This window comes from Carcharodon carcharias, chromosome 5, assembly GCF_017639515.1.
Source record: "Carcharodon carcharias isolate sCarCar2 chromosome 5, sCarCar2.pri, whole genome shotgun sequence".
Taxonomy (NCBI): Eukaryota; Metazoa; Chordata; class Chondrichthyes; order Lamniformes; family Lamnidae; genus Carcharodon; species Carcharodon carcharias.
This window is the reverse complement of record NC_054471.1, coordinates 6806067-6830223: the sequence shown is the minus strand read 5'-3', so window position 1 is coordinate 6830223 and position 24157 is coordinate 6806067. Positions and strand designations below refer to the sequence as shown.

The window sequence follows — 24157 nt, the reverse complement described above, 5'->3', positions numbered from 1 at the left end:
CTTGGGTTTGGGTGTGAGTGTGAATGTGTGAGCAGGCAGCTTGTGTTTGGGTGAGTATGTGAATGTGTGAGCAGGCAGCTTGTGTTTGGGTGAGTGTGAGAATGTGTGAGCAGGCAGCTTGTGTTTGGGTGTGTGAGGGTGTGTGAGCAGGCAGCTTGTGTTTCGGTGTGTGTGTGAATGTGTCAGCAGGCAGCTTGTGTTTGGGTGATTTTGTGTCAGAATGTGTGAGCAGGCAGCTTGTGCTTGGGATTGTGTGAGAATGTGTGAGCTGGCAGTTTGTGTTTGGGTGTGTGTGTGTGTGTGAATGTGTGAGCCGGCAGCTTGTGTTTGTGTGTGTGTGTGAATGTGTGAGCAGGCAGCTTGTGTTTGGGTGTGAATATGTGAGCAGGCAGCATGTGTTTGGGTGTGTGTGTGTGTGAATGTGTGAGCAGGCAGCTTGTGTTTGGGTGTGTGTTCGAATGTGTGAGCAGGCAGCTTGTGTTTGGGTGTGTGTGTGAGAATGTGTGAGCAGGAAGCTTGTCTTTGGGTGTTTGTGTGTGAGAATGTGTGAGCAGGCAGCTTGTGTTTGGGTGTGTGTGCAAATGTGTGAGCAGGCAGCTTGTGTTTGGGTGTGTGTGTGAGAATGTGTGAGCAGGCAGCTTGTGTTTGGGTGTGTGTGTTAATGTGTGAGCAGGCCGCTTTTGTTTGGGTGAGAATGTGTGAGCAGGCAGCTTGTGTTTGGGTGTGTGTGTTAATGTGTGAGCAGGCAGCTTGTGTTTGGGTGTGTGTGTTAATGTGTGAGCAGGCATCTTGTGTTTGGATATGAGTGTGAAAATTTGTGAACTGGCAGCTTGTGTTTGGAGGTGTGTGGGGGAATGTGTGAACAGGCAGCTTGTGTTTGGGTGAGTGTGTGAATGTGTGAGCAAGCAGCTTGTGTTTGGGTGTGTGTGTGTGAATGTGTGAGCAGGCAGCTTGTGTTTGTGTGTATGTCTGTGAATGTGTAAGCAGGCAGCTTGTGTTTGCGTGTGAATGTCTGAATGTGTGAGCAGGCAGCTTGTGTTTGGGTCTGACTGTGTGAACGTGTGAGCAGGCAGCTTGTGTTTGGGTGTGATTGTCTGAGCAGGCAGCTTGTGTTTGGGTCTGACTGTGTTAACGTGTGAGCAGGCAGCTTGTGTTTGGGTGAGTGTGTGAATGTGTGAGCAGGCAGCTTGTGTTTGGGTGTGTGTGCGAATGTGTGAGCAGGCAGCTTGTGTTTGGGTGAGTGTGTGAATGTGTGAGCAGGCAGCTTGTGTTTGGGTGTGTGTGTGTGAATGTGTGAGCAGGCAGCTTGTGTTTGGGTGTTTGTGTGTGAATGTGTGAGAAGGCACCGTGTGATTGGGTGTGTGTGTGTGAATGTGTGAACAGGCAGCTTGTGTTTGGGTGTGTGTGTGTGAATGTGTGAGCAGGCAGCTTGTGTTTGGATGGGTTTGTGTGAGAATGTGTGAGCAGGCAGCTTGTGCTTGGGTCCGTGTGTGAATGTGTGAGCAGGCAGCTTGTGTTTGGGTGTGTGTGTGAATGTGTGAGCAGGCAGCTTGTGTTTGGGTGTGTGTGTGAATGTGTGAGCAGGCAGCTTGTGTTTGGGTGTGTGTGTGAATGTGTGGGCAGGCAGCTGGTGTTTGGGTGTGTGTGTGATTGTGTGAGCACGCAGCTTGTGTTTGGGTGAGCTTGTGTGAGAATGTGTGAGCAGGCAGCTTGTGCTTGGGTGTGTGTGAGAATGTGTGAGCTGGTAGTTTGTGTTTGGGTGTGTGTGTGTGAATGTGTGAGCCGGCAGCTTGTGTTTGTGTGTGTGTGTGAATGTGTGAGCAGGCAGCTTGTGTTTGGGTGTGAATATTTGAGCAGGCAGCATGTGTTTGGGTGTGTGTGTGTGTGTGAATGTGTGAGCAGGCAGCTTGTGTTTGGGTGTGAGTGTGGGAATGTGTGAGCAGCCAGCTTGTGTTTGGGTGTGTGTGTGAATGTGTGAGCAGGAAGCTTGTGTTTGGGTGTGTGTCTGAATGTGTGAGCAGGCAGCTTGTGTTTGGGTGAGTGTGAGAATGTGTGAGCTGGCAGCTTGTGTTTAGGTGTGTGAGGGTGTGTTAGCAGGCAGCTTGTGTTTGGGTGTGTGTGTGAATGTGTGAGCAGGCAGATTGTGTTTGGGTGTATGTGTGAACGTGTGAACAGGCAGCTTGTGTTTGCGTGTGTGTGAATGTGTGAGCAGGCAGCTTGTGTTTGGGTGTGTGTGTGAGAATTTGTGAGCAGGCTGCTTGTGTTTGGGTGTGTGTGAATGTGTGAGCAGGCAGCTTGTGTTTGCGTGTGAATGTCTGAATGTGTGAGCAGGCAGCTTGTGTTTGGGTATGTGTGTGAATGTGTGAGCAGGCATCTTGTGTTTGGGTGAATGTGTGAATGTGTGAGCAGGCAGCTTGTGTTTGGGTGTGTGTGTGTGTGAATGTGTGAGCAGGCAGCTTGTGTTTGGGTGTGTGTGTGAATGTGTGAGCAGGCAGCTTGTGTTTGGGTGTGTGTGAGAATGTGTGAGCTGGCAGCTTGTGTTTGGGTGTGTGAGGGTGCGTGAGCAGGCAGCTTGTGTTTGGGTGTGTGTGTGAATGTGTGAGCAGGCAGATTGTGTTTGGGTGTATGTGTGAATGTGTGAACAGGCAGCTTGTGTTTGGGTGTGTGTGAATGTGTGAGCAGGCAGATTGTGTTTGGGTGTGTGTGTGAGAATGTGTGAGCAGGCAGCTTGTGTTTGGGTGTGTGTGAATGTGTGAGCAGGCAGCTTGTCTTTGGGGTTGTGTCTGTGAGAATGTGTGAGCAGGCAGCTTGTGTTTGGGTGTGAGTGTGAATGTGTGAGCAGGCAGCTTGTGTTTGGGTGTGAGTGTGAATGTGTGAGCAGGCAGCTTGGGTTTGGCGGTGTGTGTGTTTGAATTTGTGAGCAGCCAGCTTGTGTTTGTGTGTGTCTGTGTGTGCTGGCAGCTTGTGTTTGGGTGTGTGTGTGTTTGATTGTGTGATCAGGCAGCATGTCTTTGGGTGTGTGTGTGTGAATGTGTGCGCAGGCAGCTTGTGTTTGGGTGCGTGTGTGTGAATGTGTGCGCAGGCAGCTTGTGTTTGGGTGTGTGTTTGTGAATGTGTGCGCAGGCAGCTTGTGTTTGGGTGTGTGTGTGTGAATGTGTGCACAAGCAGCTTGTGTTTGGGTGAGTGAGTGTGTGAATGTGTGAGCAGGCAGCTTGTGTTTGGGTGTGTGTGTGAGAATGTGTGAGCAGGCAGCTTGTCTTTGGGTGTGTGTGTGTGAGAATGTGTGAGCAGGCAGCTTGTGTTTGGCTGTGTGTGCGAATGTGTGAGCAGGCAGCTTGTGTTTGGGTGTGTGTGTGAGAATGTGTGAGCAGGCAGCTTGTCTTTGGGTGTGTGTGTGATTGTGTGAGCATGCCGCTTGTGTTTGGGTTTGTTTGTGAGAATGTGTGAGCAGGCAGCTTGTGTTTGGGTGTGTGTGTGAGAATGTGTGAGCAGGCAGCTTGTGTTTGGCTGTGTGTGTGTGAGAATGTGTGAGCAGGCTGCTTGTGTTTGGGTGTGTGTGTTAATGTGTGAGCAGGCAGCTGGTGTTTGGGTGAGAATGTGTGAGCAGGCAGCTTGTGTTTGGGTGTGTGTGTTAATGTGTGAGCAGGCAGCTTGTGTTTGGGTGTGTGTGTTAATGTTCGAGCAGACAGCTTATGTTTGGGTGAGAATGTGCGAGCAGGCAGCTTGTGTTTGGGTGAGAATGTGTGAGCAGGCAGCTTGTGCTTGGGTGTGTGTGTTAATGTGTGAGCAGGCAGCTTGTGTTTGGGTGTGTGTTTGTGATTGTGTGAGCAGGCAGCTTGTGTTTGGGTGTGTGTGTGTGTGTGAATGTTTGAGCAGGCAGCTTGTGTTTCGGTGAGTGTGTGTGTTAATGTGTGAGCCGGCAGCTTGTGTTTGGGTGTGTGTGTGAGAATGTGTGAGCAGGCAGCTTGTGTTTGTGTGAGAATGTGTGACCACATTTAGGTGACTGAGTGCGATTTCAGCATTTCATAAATCAAAAGACATTAAAGCTTTGGTGTGCTCTCCTGGGCCTATCCCTGAAATTTTAGTTATAATCTGGCTGTGCCCCAGATTAAACTTTCTGTTTAAAGTTGATAATGTTTGAGATCCCAGCTGCTTGCTCTGAGAATAATGCCCCATGATTCCATAAGATCATGGCTGCTCTGGATATGGTGTCAGCTCCTCTTTCCTGTCTGACCCCCATATTCCTGACTGCCTCATTATGAGCTAGTTGGAGGGGTTAACTATCTGCTCTCTACTCATACCCCAGCTAGTCACAACACAGGTTTCAGATCCTGTAACACAAGGATATACCTTTTCCGAATCAGAATGTATTTAACTATTTCAGCTCCGGCCAATAAGGAGCTAATCAAACAGAGGTTTTCTCGTGTCAAAGAAAGAGCAAATTTATTAACCACTGAAGCCCAGAAAAATAATAACAACAAATCGTCAAGCATTAGGCCCTCACGCAGTCATTCGAGCACACACACACATTTATACGTTCACACCCAGACACACTCTTACACATACACATTCACACACTCACGCTTAACATACACATTCACACACACACACGCTCATACATACAATCATGCACACACACACATTCACACTCACACTTACACATTCACACGCATTGACACACACACTCACACATGCACACATACACTTACACATACACATACAAACACCTGCACACACACATTCACACGCACATTCACACACACATACACTTACACATACACTTACACTTACACAAACACCTGTGCACGCACATTACACATTCACAAACACATACACACATACACATAGACACACACACACACACACACACACTTACACACACGCACACTTAGGCATGCACATTCACACACACACATATATACAGACACACATACACACACAAACATATACACACACACTCACACCTCATACTCACACACTCACTCGCACACTCACACTCACTCTCACATACTCACACTCGGTCTCACACACACTCTCGCTCACAAACGCGTACACACTTTCACACACTCTCACACACACACTCTCTCACACTCTCACACACTCACTCTCACACACACTCACTCTGACATACTCACACTTACTCACACACACACTCACACAATCTTGTACACACACAAACTCACAATACACACAGACACACACTCACACTTACACACACTCACTCTATCAAACTCACCCACACACTCATATTTACTCTCTCTCTCTCTCACACACACACACACACACACACACACACACACACAAACTCATACACACACAAGTTCACACCCTCTCACTCATTCTCACACATTCGCTCTCACACAGCCACACTTACTCTCACATGTACACTCACTCACACAAACTCATACACATACACACACAAACTCACGCGCACACACACGCATGCACATGCACAGGCATACACACACACACACACACACACACACACGTGTACACACACAACTATTAGGAGTAAAGGGAGTTAGAAACCAATAAAAAAATATGGTTAAGTATCCTCTGATTGTCCTTAAGGCGTAGATTTTAAAATCTGTGACCAGTTGAGGTTACCTGGTTTCTGGGATGCAGTTAGATGTAAAAGATGCTGCAATTATTACGAGATCTTGGGTCACAGGGTAGATTTCTGGTAGAGTTGGTTTCTTGAACCAGGAGACCCTCTTATTCCAAAAGAGAGAACGGGAGAGAGAGCAGCCCTCAGCCTGTTTCCTCTGCTGAAGACTTTCTTGACTCCGCCTGTGTCATTTGCAATCTCTCGCTAGTGGCTGGACAGCCTTACATTGAAATACTTCACCCATTGTGTATTTCCAAGAGGTTTTGGGTGTGCCTGCCTGTGGCAGCCATTGTTTCAATAGCCAGTACTTTGCATTTATAATGTCTCTCCCTTAGACAGCTACAAGTTTCGATGGATGTCCAAATTATAGGCAATGTCTCTCTCTTCACACTCCCTTGGGAGTGGCTTCCACTTTGGAGAATGGATTTGCATTTTTAAGCAGTTTGATCCATCTCAGTTCAAACTGCAAAATCTCCAGTCTGTTCAAAATTGAAAAATCATAAAATAAAGGGGCATTGCCTCGAGGCACAATCAAAGATCTGTCTAACTCTGCCTTGAATCAATTCAATGACCCGGCCTCCACTGCTCTCTGGAGAAGAGAATTCCAAATACCAACGACCCTCTGAGATAAAAATTTCTCATCTCTGTCTTAAAAGTGAGACCTCTTATTCTTAAATTGTTTCCTCTAGTTCTAGTTTCTCCTAGAAGTGGAAAGATCCTCCTGGTATCTACCTTATCAAGTCCCCTAAGGATCTTAATTCTTTTTGAGCGAGGTCAACTGCTTCCCCATCCTGCGCTTCCTTTCCAATACTTTGAGGCTTCTATGCAAATCACAAAACACAACATTGCAAGTCAGGATGGTGAGTGACTCAGAGGGGAGTTTCCAGGTGGTGGTGTTCCCATCTATCTGCTGCCCTTCTCCTTCCAGATGGTAGTGGTTGTGTGTTTGGAAGGTGCTGTCGAAGAAGCCTTGGCGAATCCCTGCAGTGCATCTTAACTGTACACTTGCCTGGATTCCTAATGCTGTATCCTGCGTGTCAAAACTAGCCAGCATTTTTTGGTTTGGTATCAGGTGTTGCTATCCCTTTAAGGTCACTTGGAGGCCTCAGTCTTTCCCATTGAAAAGCTTCAGTTGACAATTCTATAGGCCCTTGTATGACCTCTGTACCATCCGTTACCGAGGTGGACTCGCCAGTATTTTTTCTGGAGTCAATTCTTGGTTCAACTGGATCACAAATAGGCTCCTTGTTTTTACCCGTGGGGCACTGTGACACCCCGCCCCAGGTTGTGTAAAATCTATTTGGCCCACTATATCAATGAGTAATTCTGAAGCAATTCCAACCACACAAGGCTCCTTCATAAGAGCTCAATTTAAATTTACTTTATACCATGGGAAAGACACACACTTTTCAACAATACTCTGGATTAACACATTTCTATTCAGTGAGCTTTTCAAAGAAAGGTCTCAATCCTTTGAAAGCGATAAGCCCTGAGCCAAACCAGTACCCCTCACGATAACAGTCTTCCTAGGCTCTTTCTCGGATAAAAATGGAATGACATTTCCTTCTAATATAAACTCTATAATCCTTTACAGTTCAATCTATTCCTACTGTAAAATATTCATAGCACTGGGTTTCTCTCATGTCTCACTTTCCGATGCAGATTTCTCTGTGCAAGTTCCTGATGCTTGCACCAATGCCACTGTTTTAACACCTGTCCACTTCATTGGTGGCCTCATTTCTGAGGACTTCTTAAATGTCCCTATTACTACCAACAATTTACCATTCAGCTTCCAACAGTTTGCTTTTATATGCCCTGGAGTATGGAAATAAAAGCATACTGGCTTCTTTACATCACTTTTATCCTCTATCATTTTCACTAACTGAAACAACTTCTGCCTTCTCCCTAAAGCTAGATAGATTCTATTCTATTCCTCCAAATTCCTGTGGCTATACAAATGGAGATCTACTATGCCTAGCAGCCTATGTGATACATCATTCCCATCTGCCACAACTGCTACTTCCCGTACCTTAGAAACCTTCTGGTCATCCAGGTGTGACCTAATGGCTATTGGGATGCTGTTTTGAAATTCTTCCATTATCATTAGCTTTCCCACTATCTCAAAATTCTGTTCAAGTTTCACTGCCTGAAATCGTCGGTTCCATAACATTTCCTACCCCCCTAGCAAACTCCACAAACATTTCATTTGGTCTTTTCTTTAAAGCACAACATTTTAAGTGTTAAGTACTACAGTTTTAACTGCCTCAGAATCTGAGGATTGTTAAGCTGAAAGGCTAGAGTACACATCCATAACCTCCCCCACCAAAACTGCTCTGCAAAAAGAAAGTCTGTGCATCCTTTGGCTACTTTAGCTTTGTAGCCACATTTTCAAATGAGATAAAATACCTCTCGACTCCATATTCAGTGAATTTAGGCATTCGGTGAAGATTTCCAGTTATATAAGAGCTCAGAGTAGGACTCAACTCGTCATCCAAACTATTAACCTCTCTCTCACCCTGTGACCTAACCTTTAATCTAGCCAGGTCTCATTTCTTTATTCCTTTGAGGCTCTCCATCTTCTTCCTTATCTCTTTCCTCCTTTGCTAACCTCACATCTCCGTTCCTGTTACTCTTCCTTTTCTCCTCTTTTTCCAATTCAAGCCTTTTCATTTCTTCTTCTGCCCCAACGCTGCTTCATCCACAACTGAGTTCGAGCCAACTCGGCTGAATTGCTATCTGGGTTCAATGTTCCTTTTTCCAACCCAAGATGCTGTGCAACCGCCTCGATTTTATCTGCTTTCTTAGCCCCTGCTTTTAGCTCTAATTTCAACTTTTCTGTAAATGTGATTAACCCAGCCTTGGTTAATTGTTGCCAATCATTCAGGGAGAAACCTTCCCCTCCCTCGCCAGAAAAGTCATGGCGACTGACAAAGCTATTCTGCCTTTGAATAAGTATCGTAAAAGTCACCATGAAAACCTGATCATCCTTAATATAAAAGCAAAAAAACATCAACTCTCTTCCTCTTTCCACAAATGCTGCCAGACCTGCTGAGTTTTTTCCAGCACTTCCTGTTTTTATTTCTTATCAGCCTTAACTTCAGCACTGTGGGTGTACCTACACCACACGGATGGCAGCGGTTCAAGAAGGCAACTCACCACCACCTTCTCAAGGGCAACTAGGGATGGGCAATAAATGCTGCCCCAGCCAGTGACACCCACATCCCTGTGAATGAATTAAAAAAAAGTCCCAGTACTCGTATCTGTCTGTGGATTTGAAATCCCACAAGAGCCCCCAATTTATGTTATGATCCTGGACCAGACCCCCAAATATTTGATCTGGTCGGCCTAGGGACCAGGAACTTATTGTTTAAGCTAGATAAAGTTTTTGAGATGCCAAGTCCTTGCTAAGAGAATAAAGCCACAAGATCCTATGTACTTTGAGCCAAGAAAATAAATTTTACAATCCAAATTCCAGAAAATAGAAGAATTTACAATATTGGTCTCACACTCTGCCATTCAGAATCAGCACAAGGTAGATGTGAATTAACAGGCAAACTGTGCTCCGACACCCACACTACACCTGAAATAGCAAGTATGACCCTTGGATTTCTCAGCAACTCACAATCTGGTCTCCCCAGTGACACAGGCGAGTCTCCCCGGTGAGGTCGGGCGAGTCTCCCCGGTGAGGTCGGGCGAGTCTCCCCGGTGAGGTCGGGCGAGGGTTCCGGTGAGGTCGGGCGAGGGTTCCGGTGAGGTCGGGCGAGGGTCCCCAGTGAGGTCGGGCGAGGGTCCCGGTGAGGTCGGGCGAGTCTCCCCGGTGAGGTCGGGCGAGGGTCCCCGGTGAGGTCGGGCGAGTCTCCCCGGTGAGGTCGGGCAAGGGTTCCCGGTGAGGTCGGGCGAGGGTCCCCGGTGAGGTCGGGCGAGAGTCCCGGTGAGGTCGGGCGAGGGTCCCCGGTGAGGTCGGGCGAGGGTCCCGGTGAGGTCGGGCGAGTCTCCCCGGTGAGGTCAGGCGAGGGTCCCGGTGAGGTCGGGCAGGTCTCCCTGGTGAGGTCGGGCGAGTCTCCCCGGTGAGGTCGGGCGAGGGTCCCGGTGAGGTCGGGCGAGTCTCCCCGATGAGGTCGGGCGAGTCTCCCCGGTGAGGTCGGGCGAGGGTTCCCGATGAGGTCGGGCGAGGGTCCCCGGTGAGGTCGGGCGAGGGTCCCGGTGAGGTCGGGCGAGGGTCCCCGGTGAGGTCGGGCGAGGGTCCCGGTGAGGTCGGGCGAGTCTCCCCGGTGAGGTCGGGCGAGTCTCCCCGGTGAGGTCGGGCGAGGGTCCCGGTGAGGTCGGGCAGGTCTCCCTGGTGAGGTCGGGCGAGTCTCCCCGGTGAGGTCGGGCGAGGGTCCCCGGTGAGGTCGGGCGAGGGTCCCCGGTGAGGTCGGGCGAGGGTCCCGGTGAGGTCGGGCGAGTCTCCTCGGTGAGGTCGGGCGAGGGTCCCCGGTGAGGTCGGGCGAGGGTCCCGGTGAGGTCGGGCGAGTCTCCCCGGTGAGGTCGGGCGAGTCTCCCCGGTGAGGTCGGGCGAGTCTCCCCGGTGAGGTCAGGCGAGGGTCCCCGGTGAGGTCGGGCGAGGGTCCCGGTGAGGTCGGGCGAGTCTCCCCGGTGAGGTCGGGCGAGGGTCCCGGTGAGGTCGGGCGAGTCTCCCCGGTGAGGTCGGGCGAGGGTCCCCAGTGAGGTCGGGCGAGGGTCCCCGGTGAGGTCGGGCGAGTCTCCCCGGTGAGGTCGGGCGAGGGTCCCCGGTGAGGTCGGGCGAGTCTCCCCGGTGAGGTCGGGCGAGGGTCCCCGGTGAGGTCGGGCGAGGGTCCCCGGTGAGGTCGGGCGAGGGTCCCGGTGAGGTCAGGCGAGTCTCCCCGGTGAGGTCAGGCGAGGGTCCCCGGTGAGGTCGGGTGAGGGTCCCCGGTGAGGTCGGGCGACAAGGTGAAAAGATTTAGCCTCAGAATTGCCTCCAAACCTCGCTCTGACTCAGATTGCCTCAGTGACTGCTCACCTCCCAGGGTCTCAATCTCTTCTCCCGAGACTACATCCCCCTGGTGTTCCCAAGCCTGCCCTCCGGCACCAACTCGCAGGCACAGCTCCAAGCCTTCAGCCATGCCCAGGGTTACGTTTGCCCAAATGGCTTGGAGCATGGAGTCACCAGCCTTCTGCTGCCTTCTCAGCTTCCAAAGGCGTTTCCCAAGCCCTCACCACTTGAAGCCTGTCAACTGCAGCACTGCCACTGCTTGGAGCCTCCTCTCCCCAAAAGGTTTGTCTCCCCCAGTCCTCACTCTCTCTCTCTCTCTCTCTCTCTCTGGGACCTCTCACCATCCCCTCTCCCTGGGTTCCCTCTTTGGGATGTCACCCTGCCCTCTCTCCCTATCCCGGGACTCCTGTCTGTCCTGCTGCCCTGTTCCTGGGCCCCTGTGATTGACTTTTTGCACTGTTTCCCATGCAGGTGCACTGGGCACTTGTCCCTGGCTCAAAGATCGCACAACACTGAACTGAACTGCGCTGCGTAGCCCACCCTGATTTGGGCAGGTTCAGGAGTTTGTCATTCCCGAGCCCTGCCTGGAAATCAGGGAGGTTCCTATTATCGACGCAGTGAAAAACCACCAGGGACACCGGGAAGCTGTAATCCTGAGGAGAGGCTTGAGATACAGGGACTGTTCCCACTCTAGCAGAGAAGAATGAAAGATTTGTGAGGGTTGATAAAATTACAAAGAGTGAATAAGGGGGAGAAACTAGGATTGTTTCCCTTCGAGCAGAGAAGGTTACAGGAGCAAATACGGAAGGTGAGGAGGATCAATAACCAGACAGCACAGATTGAAGGTGATTGGCAAATGAACCAGAGGGGAGATGAGGTGAATTATTTTACACAGCAGGCTGTTGTATTGTAGAGGCACTGCCTGAACAGGTGCTGGAAACACATTCTGAAATAATTTCAAAAGGGAATTGGGTCATTACTTGAAGGGGAGAAATCTATAGAGCAATTAAAAAAGAGCAGAAGAGTGGGACTAAGTGAATTGCAGAACTCAGGGTACAGAGGGACCTGGCACATGATTCACAAAAAGATTTAGTCTACAGGTACAGAAATTGATTAGGAAGGCAACTGGAGTGTTGGTGTTTATGGAATATGAAAGTAGGGATATTTTGGGAGTTGGAGAGACCACGTCTGGAGTGCTGTGTACAGTTTTGATCTCCTTATTTAAGAAAGGATATAAATGCATTAGAAGCAGTTCTGAGAAGCTTCACGAGACTGATACCTGAGATGAGGGTTTATCTTACGAGCAGAGGTTGGGACAGGTTGGGCCTGTATCCATTGGAGCTTAGAAGAACGAGAGGTGATCTTATTGACATATAAAAGATCCTGAGGGGACTTGATAGGGTGGATGCTGAAAGGATGTTTCCCTGTGTGGGAGAGACTAGAACCAGGAGTCACAGTTTAAAAATAAGGGCCCTCCCATTGAAGACAGAAACGATGAGAAATTTCTTCTCTGAGGGCCGTGACTCTTTGGAACTCTCTTCCCCGGAGAGTGTTGAAGGCAGGGTATTTGAATGTCTTTATGGCAGAGCTAGATAGATTCTTGATTAACCAAGGGGCTGAAAGGTGACCTGGGGGTAGGCGGGAGGTTACAGTCAGATCAGCTGTGATCTTATTGAATGGCGGAGCAGGCTGAATTGCCTAATCCCTAATTTGTATGTTCATGTGATAACTCTTGCAAAGAGCTGGTGGATTACAGCGAGGCTGAATGGTCTCCTCTGTGTGCCTCATTATCCAATGATCCTATACTGAGGAGAGAACATATAGGGACAGGAAGATGCCCTTCGGCCCATTGAGCAGGCTCTGCCAGTCGTGGCTGACCCGATATGGCCTTAACTCTGCTTTCCTGCCTGTCCTCCATGGACTCCCTTGTCGATCAACTATCCAGTTAACTCAGCTTTAACATGTTCGATGATCCAGCCTCCAGTACCCACTCGGGGAGAGAATTCCAAACGTAATGAGCTGTTGAGAGAAGAAATTCCTCCTCATCTCCGTCTTAAATGGGAGACCCCTTGTTTCGAAACTGTGCCCCATGGTTCGAGATTCCCCCAGGAGGGGAAACACCCTCTTAGCATCTACCCTGTCAAGGCCAATCAGAACCTTCAATGTTTCAAAAAGATCAATCACCCCTCGTTCCTCTAACCTCTAATGAATTTCGGCCCAGGCTGTAGGTGGGGAGAGAGATAGGATGAAATCAATTTCTGTGCTTAGACCAGTGACTGCTTGACAACAGGAAGGCATTCAGGGAGAAAACATTACATCCATTTGGAAAAATTGGATTGATATTCGAGGCAGAGAAGGATGGGGCCAGCACAGTTATAAGGGGCTGAATGACCTTCGTCTGTGTTGCAATCTTCTATAGTTCAGTGGAATGGCAAGAACAGATAGCCAATAAGGCCGTCTTGGTGAAAGGTGTGAAGCAGATTTCCTTCAGCATCTTTTGATCTCTCTCCCTCTCCTTCTCTCCCAGGTTTTGGAGCCATTCTTCAGGGCAGTATCTTCGGGTTGGCTGGGTTACTGCCCACTGCCTACACCACCCCGATCATGAGCGGCCAGGGAATGGCAGGAACGTTCGCAGCATTGGCCATGATCTGCGCGATCGCAAGTAAGAAAGAGGCCACGGAGAGGGGAGGCACAGTTCTCAAACTCACGCTTGTCATCCTCAACCAGCACGCCAACCAATCACATGGCAGCACCCCAACAGGGAGGGCAAAGTGCACCCAACAGTATTGTCACAAACATCCTCCAATACGCTGGGAGGCATTGCAAAATGGGAATGTCCTGGGAGACAGTGTAGAGAGAGCTTTACTCTGTATCTAACCCTGTGCTGTACCTACCCTGTCAGTGTTTGATGGGGACAGTGTAGAGGTAGCTTTACTCTGTATCTAACCCCGTGCTGTACCTGTCCTGGCAGTGTTTGATGGGGACAGTGTAGAAGGAGCTTTACTCTGTATCTAACCCCGTGCTGTACCTGCCCTGGGAGTGTTTGATAGGGACGGTGTAGAGGGAGTTTTACTCTGTATCTAACCCCGTGCTGTACCTGTCCTGGGAGTGTTTGATGGGGACAGTGTAGAGGTAGCTTTACTCCGTATCTAACCCCGTGCTGTACCTGTCCTGGGAGTGTTTGATGGGGACAGTGTAGAAGGAGCTTTACTCTGTATCTAACCCCGTGCTGTACCTGTCCTGGGAGTGTTTGATAGGGACAGTGTAGAGGGAGTTTTACTCTGTATCTAACCCCGTGCTGTACCTGTCCTGGGAGTGTTTGATGGGGACGGTGTAGAGGGAGCTTTACTCTGTATCTAACCCCGTGCTGTACCTGTCCTGGGAGTGTTTGATGGGGACAGTGTAGAGGGAGATTTACTCTGTATCTAACCCCGTGCTGTACCTGTCCTGGGAGTGTTTGATGGGGACAGTGTAGAGGGAGCTATACTCTGTATCTTAACCTGTGTTGTACCTCTCCTGGGAGGGTTTGATGGGGACAGTGTAGAGGGAGCTTTACTCTGTATCTAACCCCGTGCTGTACCTGTCCTGGGAGTGTTTGATGGGGACGGTGTAGAAGGGGTTTGGGATGGGTTTTGGGACGGGGTTTGGGACGGGGTGTGGGACGAGATGGGGTTTGGGACGGGGTTTGGGACGGGGTTTGGAACAAGATGGGGTTTGGGACGGGATGGGGTTTGGGATGGGGTTCGGGACGGGGTTCGGGACGGGGTTCGGGACGAGGTTTGGGATGGGGTTTGGGACAGGATGGGGTTTGGGACGGGGTTTGGGATGAGATGGGGTTTGGGACAGGTGGGCTTTGAGATGGGGTTTGGGATGGGGTTTGGTTTGGGGTTGGGGATGGGGTGAGGTGGGGGTGGGAGTACGGGACGGGGTTTGGGAGAGTGGGTGTCTTTACTGGGACAGAAGATGAGTTCGATAGTGTAACCTGGCTCGGTCTGTTGCTGAAATGCTCTTTCCTTTTGTAGGTGGCTCTTCCCAGAATGAAAGTGCTTTTGGGTATTTCAACACAGCCTGTGTGGTCATCTTGATTGCTATCCTCACATATCTCGCACTCCCCCATTTGGTGAGTTCCCCCATTTTCAGTGAGTTATAACTTGACTATACCTCTCATGGAGGCCAGAACAGGAATCACCTATTCTCACCCACAGGAACAGGAGGAGGCCATTCAGCCCCTCGAGGATGTTACACAGGAACAGGAGGAGGCCATTCAGCCCCTCAAGCCTGTTACACAGGATCAGGAGGAGGCCATTCAGCCCCTCAAGCCTGTTACACAGGATCAGGAGGAGGCCATTCAGCCCCTCAAGCCTGTTACACAGGATCAGGAGGAGGCCATTCAGCCCCTCAAGCCTGTTACACAGGATCAGGAGGAGGCCATTCAGCCCCTCACACCTGTTACACAGAAACAGAAGAGCGGACGAGTGTGTGGATTTTATTTGAAACAGAGAGTGGGGAAACTTCATTTAAAAAGAGCGTGGAGAGCAGCTGTTTGGAGAGTTGGATTGGTGGGTAATTCTCATCTTTGCGTTAAAATTAAGGTGTATAGTTAATGTTTAGATCTCTAGTCTATTTTCTCTTTCTCAAAAATTTCTTGTTAAGTATAAGTTCGATACTGGTGTAAATAACTAATTTCAATAAAGTGTAAAGAGCAGGGATACTAGAGTAACTAGTTACTAATTTGAATGTAATACGATAGCGATGGCAGGATGGGTGATGTGTTGCAGATGCAGCATGTGGGAACTGCTGGACACCAAGGTGATCCAGAGTGAACACATCTGTACCAAGTGTTTGCAGCTCGAGGAACTACGGATCTGAGTTGAAGAGGAGTTGGAGTCCAAGCTGCAGACATTGTGCCGCATCAGGGAGGGGGAAAGTTACCCGGACACTTTGCTCCAGGAGACAGACAAACCCGTCAGATTAGGTCATTCAAATTGGGCTGTGATCAGGGACAGGAGGGTGTGACAGTAGGTGAGGCAGGTATATGGACCCAGGGGGCAGTGTTCGGGGAGACTCAGACCCCCGCGGCTGTCCAACAGTTACCCGGTTCTTGTAATCTGCGTGGACCGAGAGTGGGGACTGCAGGGAGGATGGGTGAACTGCCATGGCACCATGGTACAGGGGAGCATTCAAGTCGGGGGAGGAAGTAGGAATGTAGTGGTGGTAGGGGACAGTATAATTAGGGGGATGGACACTGTCCTCTGCAGTCATGAGCGTAAATCCTGAAGTTTGTGTTGCCTGCCCGGATCCAGAGTTAAGGACACCTCCTCAGAGCTGGAGAGGAACTTGGAGTGAATGGGGAGGGATCCAGCTGTCATCGTCTATGTTGGTACCAACGACATTGATAGGACTAGAAAGGAGGTTCCACAGAAAGGAACTGAACAGTTAGGAGCTAAATTAAGAAGCAGAACCTTCAAGGTAATACTACCCGGAATTACTACCTGATCCACGGGCAAACTGGCAAAGGGTAAATAAAGTCAAGGAGTTAAATACGTGGCTCAAAGTTTGGTGTGGGAGGAATGGGTTTCAGTTCATGGGGCACTGACACCAGTACTGGGGTAGAAGGGAGCTGTTCTAGTGAGACACCTTCACTGCTGGGACCAGTGTCCTGGTGAATTGAATAACTAGGGCTATAGAGAGGGCTTTAACTAAATAGAGGGGGGGAGGGTTCTGGAGAGGGGATACGTAGGCTTACAAAGCAAAAGGATATGACAGCCTTGAAGGGCAACTACTTAGGTAATGATACCCAGAGTGTGACAGGAAGGGACAGAGTGTACAAACATTAAAAAGCTGCAGCAAATAGGGTTAAAGGGGGAACAAATGGTAAAAAGGCAGAATTAATGGCTCTTTACTTAAATGCACGTAGTATTCAGAACAAAATAAATAAATTAACGGCACAAATAGAGGTTAATGGGTACGATCTTATAGCCATTACGGAGACATGGTTACAAGGAGAGTAAAGCTGGGAACTAAATATTCAGGGATATGTGACTGTTCGAAAGGACAGGCAGGAAGGATGAGATGGAATAAGTACGATAGCAAGAAATGATCTTGGAACGGATGATGTGGAATCCATATGGGTAGAGGTAAGAAATAACAAAGGGAAGAAGACACTGGTGGGAGTTGTCTATAAACCCCCTATCAGTAGCTATGCTGTAGGGCAGAGAATAATCAAGAGATAATGAGGCCCTATGTAAAAAAGGCAGCACATTAATCTTGGGTGACTAAACTTCATGTGGATTGGGAAAATCAAATTGGCAGAGGTAGCCAAGAGCAAGAGTTCATAGGGTGTATTCAGGACAGTTTCCTAGAACAATATGTCATGGATCCAACCAGGGATCAGGCTGTTTTGGATCTGTAATATGGCATGTTTAATAAATTATATCAGAGTAAAAGATCCCCTTGGAAACAATAATCATAACATGGTGGAATTTAGCATTCAGTTTGAGAGTGAGAAACTTAGTTTGGAAACAACTGTGCTAAACTTAAATAAAAGGAATGAGGACAGAGTTGACTGGAGTGGACAGGGAAAGGGGTTTAGCAGAAAAGATGGTTGATGAACAATGGCAGACGTTTAAGAAAATAGTTCATGACTCACAACAAAGAGATAACCCAGTGAGGAAGAAGGATTGTAGGAAGGGGATAAACCAACCATGGTTAACCAAGGAAATTAAGGATAGTATCAAAGTGAAAGAAAAAACATACAATATGGCAATGATCAGTGGTAAACCAGAGGATTGGGAAAGTTTAAAAACCAACAGAAGATGACCAAAAAAAAAAGGGAGAAAATAAACTTTGAGGGTAAACGAGCAAGTAATATAAAAATGGGCAGTAAGAGCTTCTCTAAATATATAAAAAGAAAGAGAGGAGCCAAAGTCAATATAGGCCCCTGAGAAAATGAGGCTGGGGGAATAATAATGGGGAACCAGGAAATGGCAGAGGAGTTGAATAAATACTTTGCATCAGTCTTCACAAAAGACCCTAATAGCATTCCAAAAATATTAAATAATCATGGGGCAAAAGGGGTTGGGGGGGAATAAATGCAATAGCTATCACTAAAGAAACAGTACTAGGGAGACGAATGGAGCTAAAGGCCAAAAAGTCCCCTGGACCTGATGGGTTGTATCCTAGGATGGTAAAGGAAATAGTTGCAGAGAAAGTGGATGCACTGGTAGTAATCTTCCAAGAATCCTCAGATTCTGGAAAAGTCCCAGAGGATTGGAAAACTGCCAATGTAACACCCTTATTCAAAAAGGGGGAGAGACAAAAAACAGGTAACTTTTGGCCAGTTAGCTTAACACCTGTCTTTGGGAAAATGTTAGAGTCTATTATAAAGGATGTAATAGCAGAGCATTTAGAAATACATAACCTAATCAAGCAGGGTCAGCATGGCTTCATGAAGGGGAAATCATGCCTGACAATTTATTAGAATTCTTTGAGGAGGTAACAAGCAGGATAGATAAAGGGGAACCAGTAGATGTAATATATTTGGATTTCCAAAAGGCATTTGATAAGGTACCACACAAAAGGCTATTTAATAAGATAAGAGTCCATGGTGTTGGGGGTAGTATATTAGCATGGATAGAGGATTGGCTAACTAATAGAAGGCAAATTTGGGATACAAGGGGGGCATTTTTGGGATGGCAACCTGTAACTAGTGGAGCGCCACAGGGATCGGTGCTGGGGCCACAATTATTTACAATATATATTAATGACTTGGATGAGGGAAGTGAATGTACTATCGCCAAGTTTGTGGATGACACAAAAATAGGCGGGAAGGCACAAGGAGTCTACAGAGGGATATAGACAGGTTAAGTGAGTGGGCAAAAACGTGGCAGATGGAATATAATGTGGGAAAATGTGAGGTTCTGCACTTTGGCAGGAAGAATAGAGGAGCTGAATATTATTTAAATGGAGAAAGACTGCAGAAAGCTGCAGCACAGAGGGATTTGGGGGTCCTCGTGCATGAATCCCAAAAAGCTAGCATACAAGTTCAGCAGGTAATAGGTAAGGAAAATGGAATGTTGGCCTTTATTTTAAAGGGAATGGAGTATAAAAATAGGGAAGTCTTGCTAAAACTATACAAGGCACTAGTTAGACCACACCTAGAATACTGTGAACAATTTTGGTCCCCTTATCTAAGGAAAGATATACTGACGTTGGAGGCAGTCCAGAGAAGGTTCATTAGGTTGATCCCAGGTATGGATAATTTTCTTATGGAGAGAAGTTGAATAGGTTGGGCCTGTACTCATTGGAGTTTAGAAGAATGAGAGGTGACCTTATTGAAGCATACAAGACTCTTAGGGGACTTGACAGGGTAGATGCTGAGAGGTTGTTTCCACTTGTGGGAGAGTCTAGGACCAGAGGGCATAATCTCAGAGTAAGGGAGCACCCATTTAAAACAGAGATGGGGAGGAATTTCTTCTCTCAAAGGGTAGTCAATCTGTGGAATTCTTTACCGCAGAGGGCTGTAGAGGCTGGGTCATTAAGTATATTCAAGGCTGAGTTGGACAGATTTTTAATCAGTAATGTATTCGAGGGTTATGGGGAAACGGGAGGAAAGTGGAGTTGAGGATTATCAGATTAGCCATGATCTCATTGAATGGCGGAGCAGCCTCGATGGGCCAAATGGCGTACTTCTGCTCCTACGTCTTATGGTCTCATAGGAGGAGCCCATTCAGCCCTTCAAGCCTGTTAAACAGGAACAAGAGGAGGCCATTCAGCCCATTGAGCCTGTTACACAGGAACAGGAGGAGCCCATTCAGTCCCCTCGAACCTGTTACACAGGAACTGGAGGAGTTCATTTACTTTTTGAACTTGCTTCACTGATCCTATAGATTATGGATTTTAATCTCCAGGATAGCACTAGGAGGAAAACCTCAGGAGAGAAAATAACCACATTGGCAATAAAAATGGTTGTGTTTTTCTCATTCTCTTTGACTATTTTTATTTAGTGGTGATAACAATATTACTGATGGAGAAGGACAGCTGTTTGTTACTGGATGGAACAGTTAGCAGGGAATTGTCATGTAATAAACCCTCCAGGAATGCATCCAGCTAGTTGGTAACACTAGTTTCTGACCTCTGTTTACCCTACGTTAAGCTCAATCTAGGCTCCTGAGTGAGATAGTAAATAGGTAGTGGAGACAGAAGGGAGAAGGTAGAGGGCAGTGAAGGCCTCTGTGGAAAATATTTCTGCTGTGGGAGAATGTTCCTTCAGTGAGGGGTTTTGGTGTGGCCTAGTTCAGCAAGGTGCTGCAGTGTGGACAATGTTTCACCTTATCCATTTATCTTTTCAATCCTCCTTCAGGAGTTCTCTCGATATTACTTTAATAAAGGGAAAAATGAATGGAAGAAGGACAACGAGCAAGAGAAGATCTGCAAGATCAACCTCATCATACAAGGTGAGAATGTAGAACAGATCAGCTCTCAGGCCTAAGGGCTCAGGTTTTAGGCCTCAAGTTATCTGGGGAACTGTCTTTGTGCACTGTTGTCTGTTGTGCACTGTGTCTTGCCATAGTCATAGGACCTTTGTGATCCATTGTGAGTAAACGATTGAGGCAATCTATTTTGACCACCACATGGACATGGTATCAGAAGTGTGCAGCTGAAATTGAGTGGATTTTGATAACTGGAAGAAAGCCAGCCACAGTCCAAAACAGTCAAAAATAATTAAACTTCAATTCAGTCTGCAACCTTGTACAGGACGTTGACTGCTGGGTGAGTCAGTATGGCTTTGAACCAGCTCCTGTGTAGATGAAGGCAGGTTTAGGAATGAATAGGAAATTCTTCCTGTCTCAATGGCAGAATGATGAAATTGCCACCACGTTAAACAATAAATCTGAACAAATAGGAGTGGCAACTCTGTTATCAATGCTGGGGAAAGAGCGCAACAAGCTCTATAGCATCCTAGACCCAACTGAGGAGCAGAAAAGCCAGTCTTGTGAAATTTTGGAGACCTCGAAGATCCTTTCTGAACCCTTTACTATTGTTATTTATGAGCGCCATGTGTTCAACACCAGAGCTCAGGAAGTGGGGAGGAATATTGATTAGTATGTGACTGCACTGTCTAGCTGAACCTTGAGAGTTTGAGTAACTCAAGGATGATCTGATCATAGATAGGATTGTCTTAGGAACGAGAGATCCCACCTTGAGGGCACATATGCTGATAGAAAAGAAGCTATTGAGATGTGCAGAGGCTCTGAAGTGATCAATCATCAGCTGAAGAGTATTGATGGGAGATCTGATGAGGCGTTGCAGTCTGCTGAGAGGCAGCTCAGGTCTTCCAAGCACAAGATAATGGAGAAGAGGAAGAACTGTTTACAGAACAATTCATGAATGAATGATTCAGACAGTAGATGAATGATTGGGAAGTTCAGCACTGCACATCACCTCCACACTATCCCCATGGAAAGGCTGAGGCAGTGGTGAAAATTGCCAAAGAGATCATCAAAAATCTTGACTAGATGAAACACAGATGTGTACAAGGCAATCGTCAAGTGGAGAAACACACCTTGTGAAGACCGGAATGTAGTCCAGTCCATTGGCTAATGTCACATGACACCCAATAGTTAAAAACTACTGAAGCCAGAAATAGTAGCAGGAGAGTGAGTGACAAGATCAAAGCAAAAAAACAGAGCCAAATTTCACTTTGATAAAGCAGCCAAATCATTGCCAGAATTGGGAGTTGGAGAGCTGGTCAGAGTGCAACCATTCAACGCACTCAACAAGTCAGCCCACTCGGCAACTTGGGACCTGTGTAAAGCAGCTCTCACCTCAATTGTACGCAGTGAAAATGAACAACCAGATATACTGTCACAACTGCAGACACATATATGCAACCAGGGAAGCTGCTCCTTTGCAGAAGGCAGCTGATGAGGAAGAGCTAATATCACCAACTGAACAAGGGACTGAATGGCCATCAGTCCCAGTGCTCAACTGCTCTCCAACAAATGCATCTGTTCAGCAGCAGCACTTGCCACAGCAGCGGCATTATCACCTTAGGAGCCAGCAGACACCAGACTACCAGCCAACAACCAGCCACATGCTTACCATTAAAAGACATGAATGCTTTAAAGATTACATGTGCATGCTGTAGAGACAGCTGAACGTGAGACAGACTAGAGTGAACAATTTTCCGTTCGTGCGTGATCACTTCCTTTAGAGAGGGTGGATGGGGGTACCCTGCAACTGCTTGTGATAGTGCATGTGATGTATTGTTTTTCTTTTCCTGAAAGAGGAGCTGCTTGGAGAAATGCCTTTGTGGATGGTTGCCCTGTTGTATACTGTGAGCTTGTCATGGTCAAGTGACCTCTGATACCATTCCTATGTGAGTAAAGGACTGAGACAGAAGCTAATTTAGCCACCAGTGGAACACAGGTTTAAGGGTTTAGGCCACAGTTTCAGTCTTCAGGCCCAGCCCAGCAAAATGAGACACCTGGATGCACAAGGAGGTAGAGAATTATAGATTATCCTCAGGCCCGGGTGAGATGTATCCCAGGCTGTTGAGGGAGGCAAGGGAAGAGATGTCAGGGGCCCTGGCAGTAATTTTCAAATCCTCTCTGGCCACAGGTGAGGTGCCAGAGGACTGGAGGACTGCTAACATTGTCCCATTATTAAAAAAGGGAGGAAGGGATAGACCAGGAAATTACAGGCCAGTCAGTCTAATCTCGGTGGTGGCGAAGTTACTAGAAAGAATTCTGAGGGACAGAATATATCTGCACTTGGAGAGACATGGATTAATCAGGGACAGTCAGCATGGATTTGTTAAGGGAAGGTCGTGTTTGCCAAGTTTAATCGAATTTTTTGAGGAGGTAACCAGGAATGTTGATGAGAATAATGCATTTGATGTGGTCTACATAGACTTTAGCAAGGCATTTGATAAGGTTCCTCATGGCAGACTGGTCAAGAAAGTAAGAGCCCATGGGATCCAAGGCAAAGTGGCATGTTGGATCCAGAATTGGCTGAGAGGCAGGAAACAGAGGGTGATGGTAGAGGGATGTTTCTGTGACTGGAAACCTGTTTCCAGTGGGGTTCCACAGGGTTCTGTGCTGGGGCCCTTGCTGTTTATGGTGTACATAAATGTTTGGGACGTTATATAGAGGGTATGATCAAGAAGCTCGTGGATGACACAAGAATTGGTGGGTGGTAAATAGTGAGGAGGATAGCCATAAACTGCAGGAGGATATCAATGGACTGGTCAGGTGGGCAAAGCAGTGGTAAATGGAATTCAGCCCAGAAAAGTGTGAGGTAATGCACTTGGGAAGAGCTAACAAGGCAAGGGATTATACTATGAATGGTTGGGCCCCGGAAACTACTTAAGATCAGAGAGACCTTGGTGTGCATATCCACAGATCTCTGAAGTAGCAGGACAGGTAGATAAGATGGTTAAGAAGGCATATGGGATGCTTGCCTTTATTAGCTGAGGTATAGAATACAAGAGTAGGGAGGTTATGCTGGAACTGTCTAAAACGCTGGTTAGGCCACAACAGGAGTACTGTGTGCAGTTCTGGTCACCACATTATAGGAAGGATGTGATTGCACTGGAGAGGGTGCAGAGGAGATTCACCAGGATGTTGTCTGGGCTGGAGGGCCTGAGCTATGAGGAAAGATTGGATAGGCTGGGGTTGTTTTCCTTGGAGCAGTGAGATTTGAAAGGGGACCTGATAGAGGTGTATAAGATTATGAGGGGCATAGATAGGGTGGACAGGAAGGCACTTTTTCCATTAGTAGAGGGGTCATTAACCAAGAGGCTTAGATTTAAGGTAAGGGGTAGAAGGTTAAAAGGGGAGTTGAGAATTTTTTCCACCCAGAGGGTGGTGGGAGTCTGGAACTTACTGCTTGAAATGGTAGTTGAATCAAACTCTTGTAACATTTAAGAAGTATTTAGATATTCATTTGCATTGCCAAAGCCTCCAGGGCTATAGGCCAAGCACTGGAAAATGGAGTTAGTGTAGTCAGATCTTTGTTGACCTGCGTGGACACGATGGGCCGAATGGTCTAGGATGGTTACAGCATAGAATATCTGGACATGTGGCAAAAAGCATGGTTAAAGCATGAGATTTTAAAAATCATAAAGGAGAGAGAGGTAAAGGTCAGAGCTTAGTATCTTTAGTCTGATTGTAAATCTGTTTCCTGCCAGTCTTCAGTCTGAATGGAACTCTCCACTCCTGTTTGCTCACTCTCTCTGCTGCCTGTCTTCAGTCTGACTTACTCTTCTCTCCTGTATCCTCACTCTTTCCTGCCTGTTTTCAGGGTGAATGAAAATCACCATTCCTTTTTATTCATTCACGGGATGTGGGCTTCGCTGGCTGGGCCAGCATTTATTGCCCATCCCTAGTTGCCCTTGAGAAGGTGGTGGTGAGCTGCCTTCTTGAACTGCTGCAGTCAATGTGTAGGTACACCCACAGCGCTGTTAGGGAGGGAGTTCCAGGATTTTTGACCCACGAAGGAACGGCTGATATATTTCCAAGTCAGGATGGTGAGTGACTGAGAGGGGAACTTCC

At 47.6% G+C, this 24157-nt stretch overlaps 1 protein-coding gene across 1 annotated transcript in view; it reads left to right on the top strand.

Moving 5' to 3' along the window:
* Positions 1 to 24157, top strand: part of LOC121278088 (equilibrative nucleoside transporter 1-like) — a 330852-nt gene that overhangs the window by 188617 nt on the left and 118078 nt on the right. The window contains exons 4-6 of the mRNA XM_041188151.1: positions 13129 to 13263; positions 14624 to 14721; positions 19963 to 20056. Of these exons, the coding sequence (XP_041044085.1) occupies positions 13129 to 13263; positions 14624 to 14721; positions 19963 to 20056 (327 nt within the window). The remainder of the gene's footprint in view (positions 1 to 13128; positions 13264 to 14623; positions 14722 to 19962; positions 20057 to 24157) is intronic.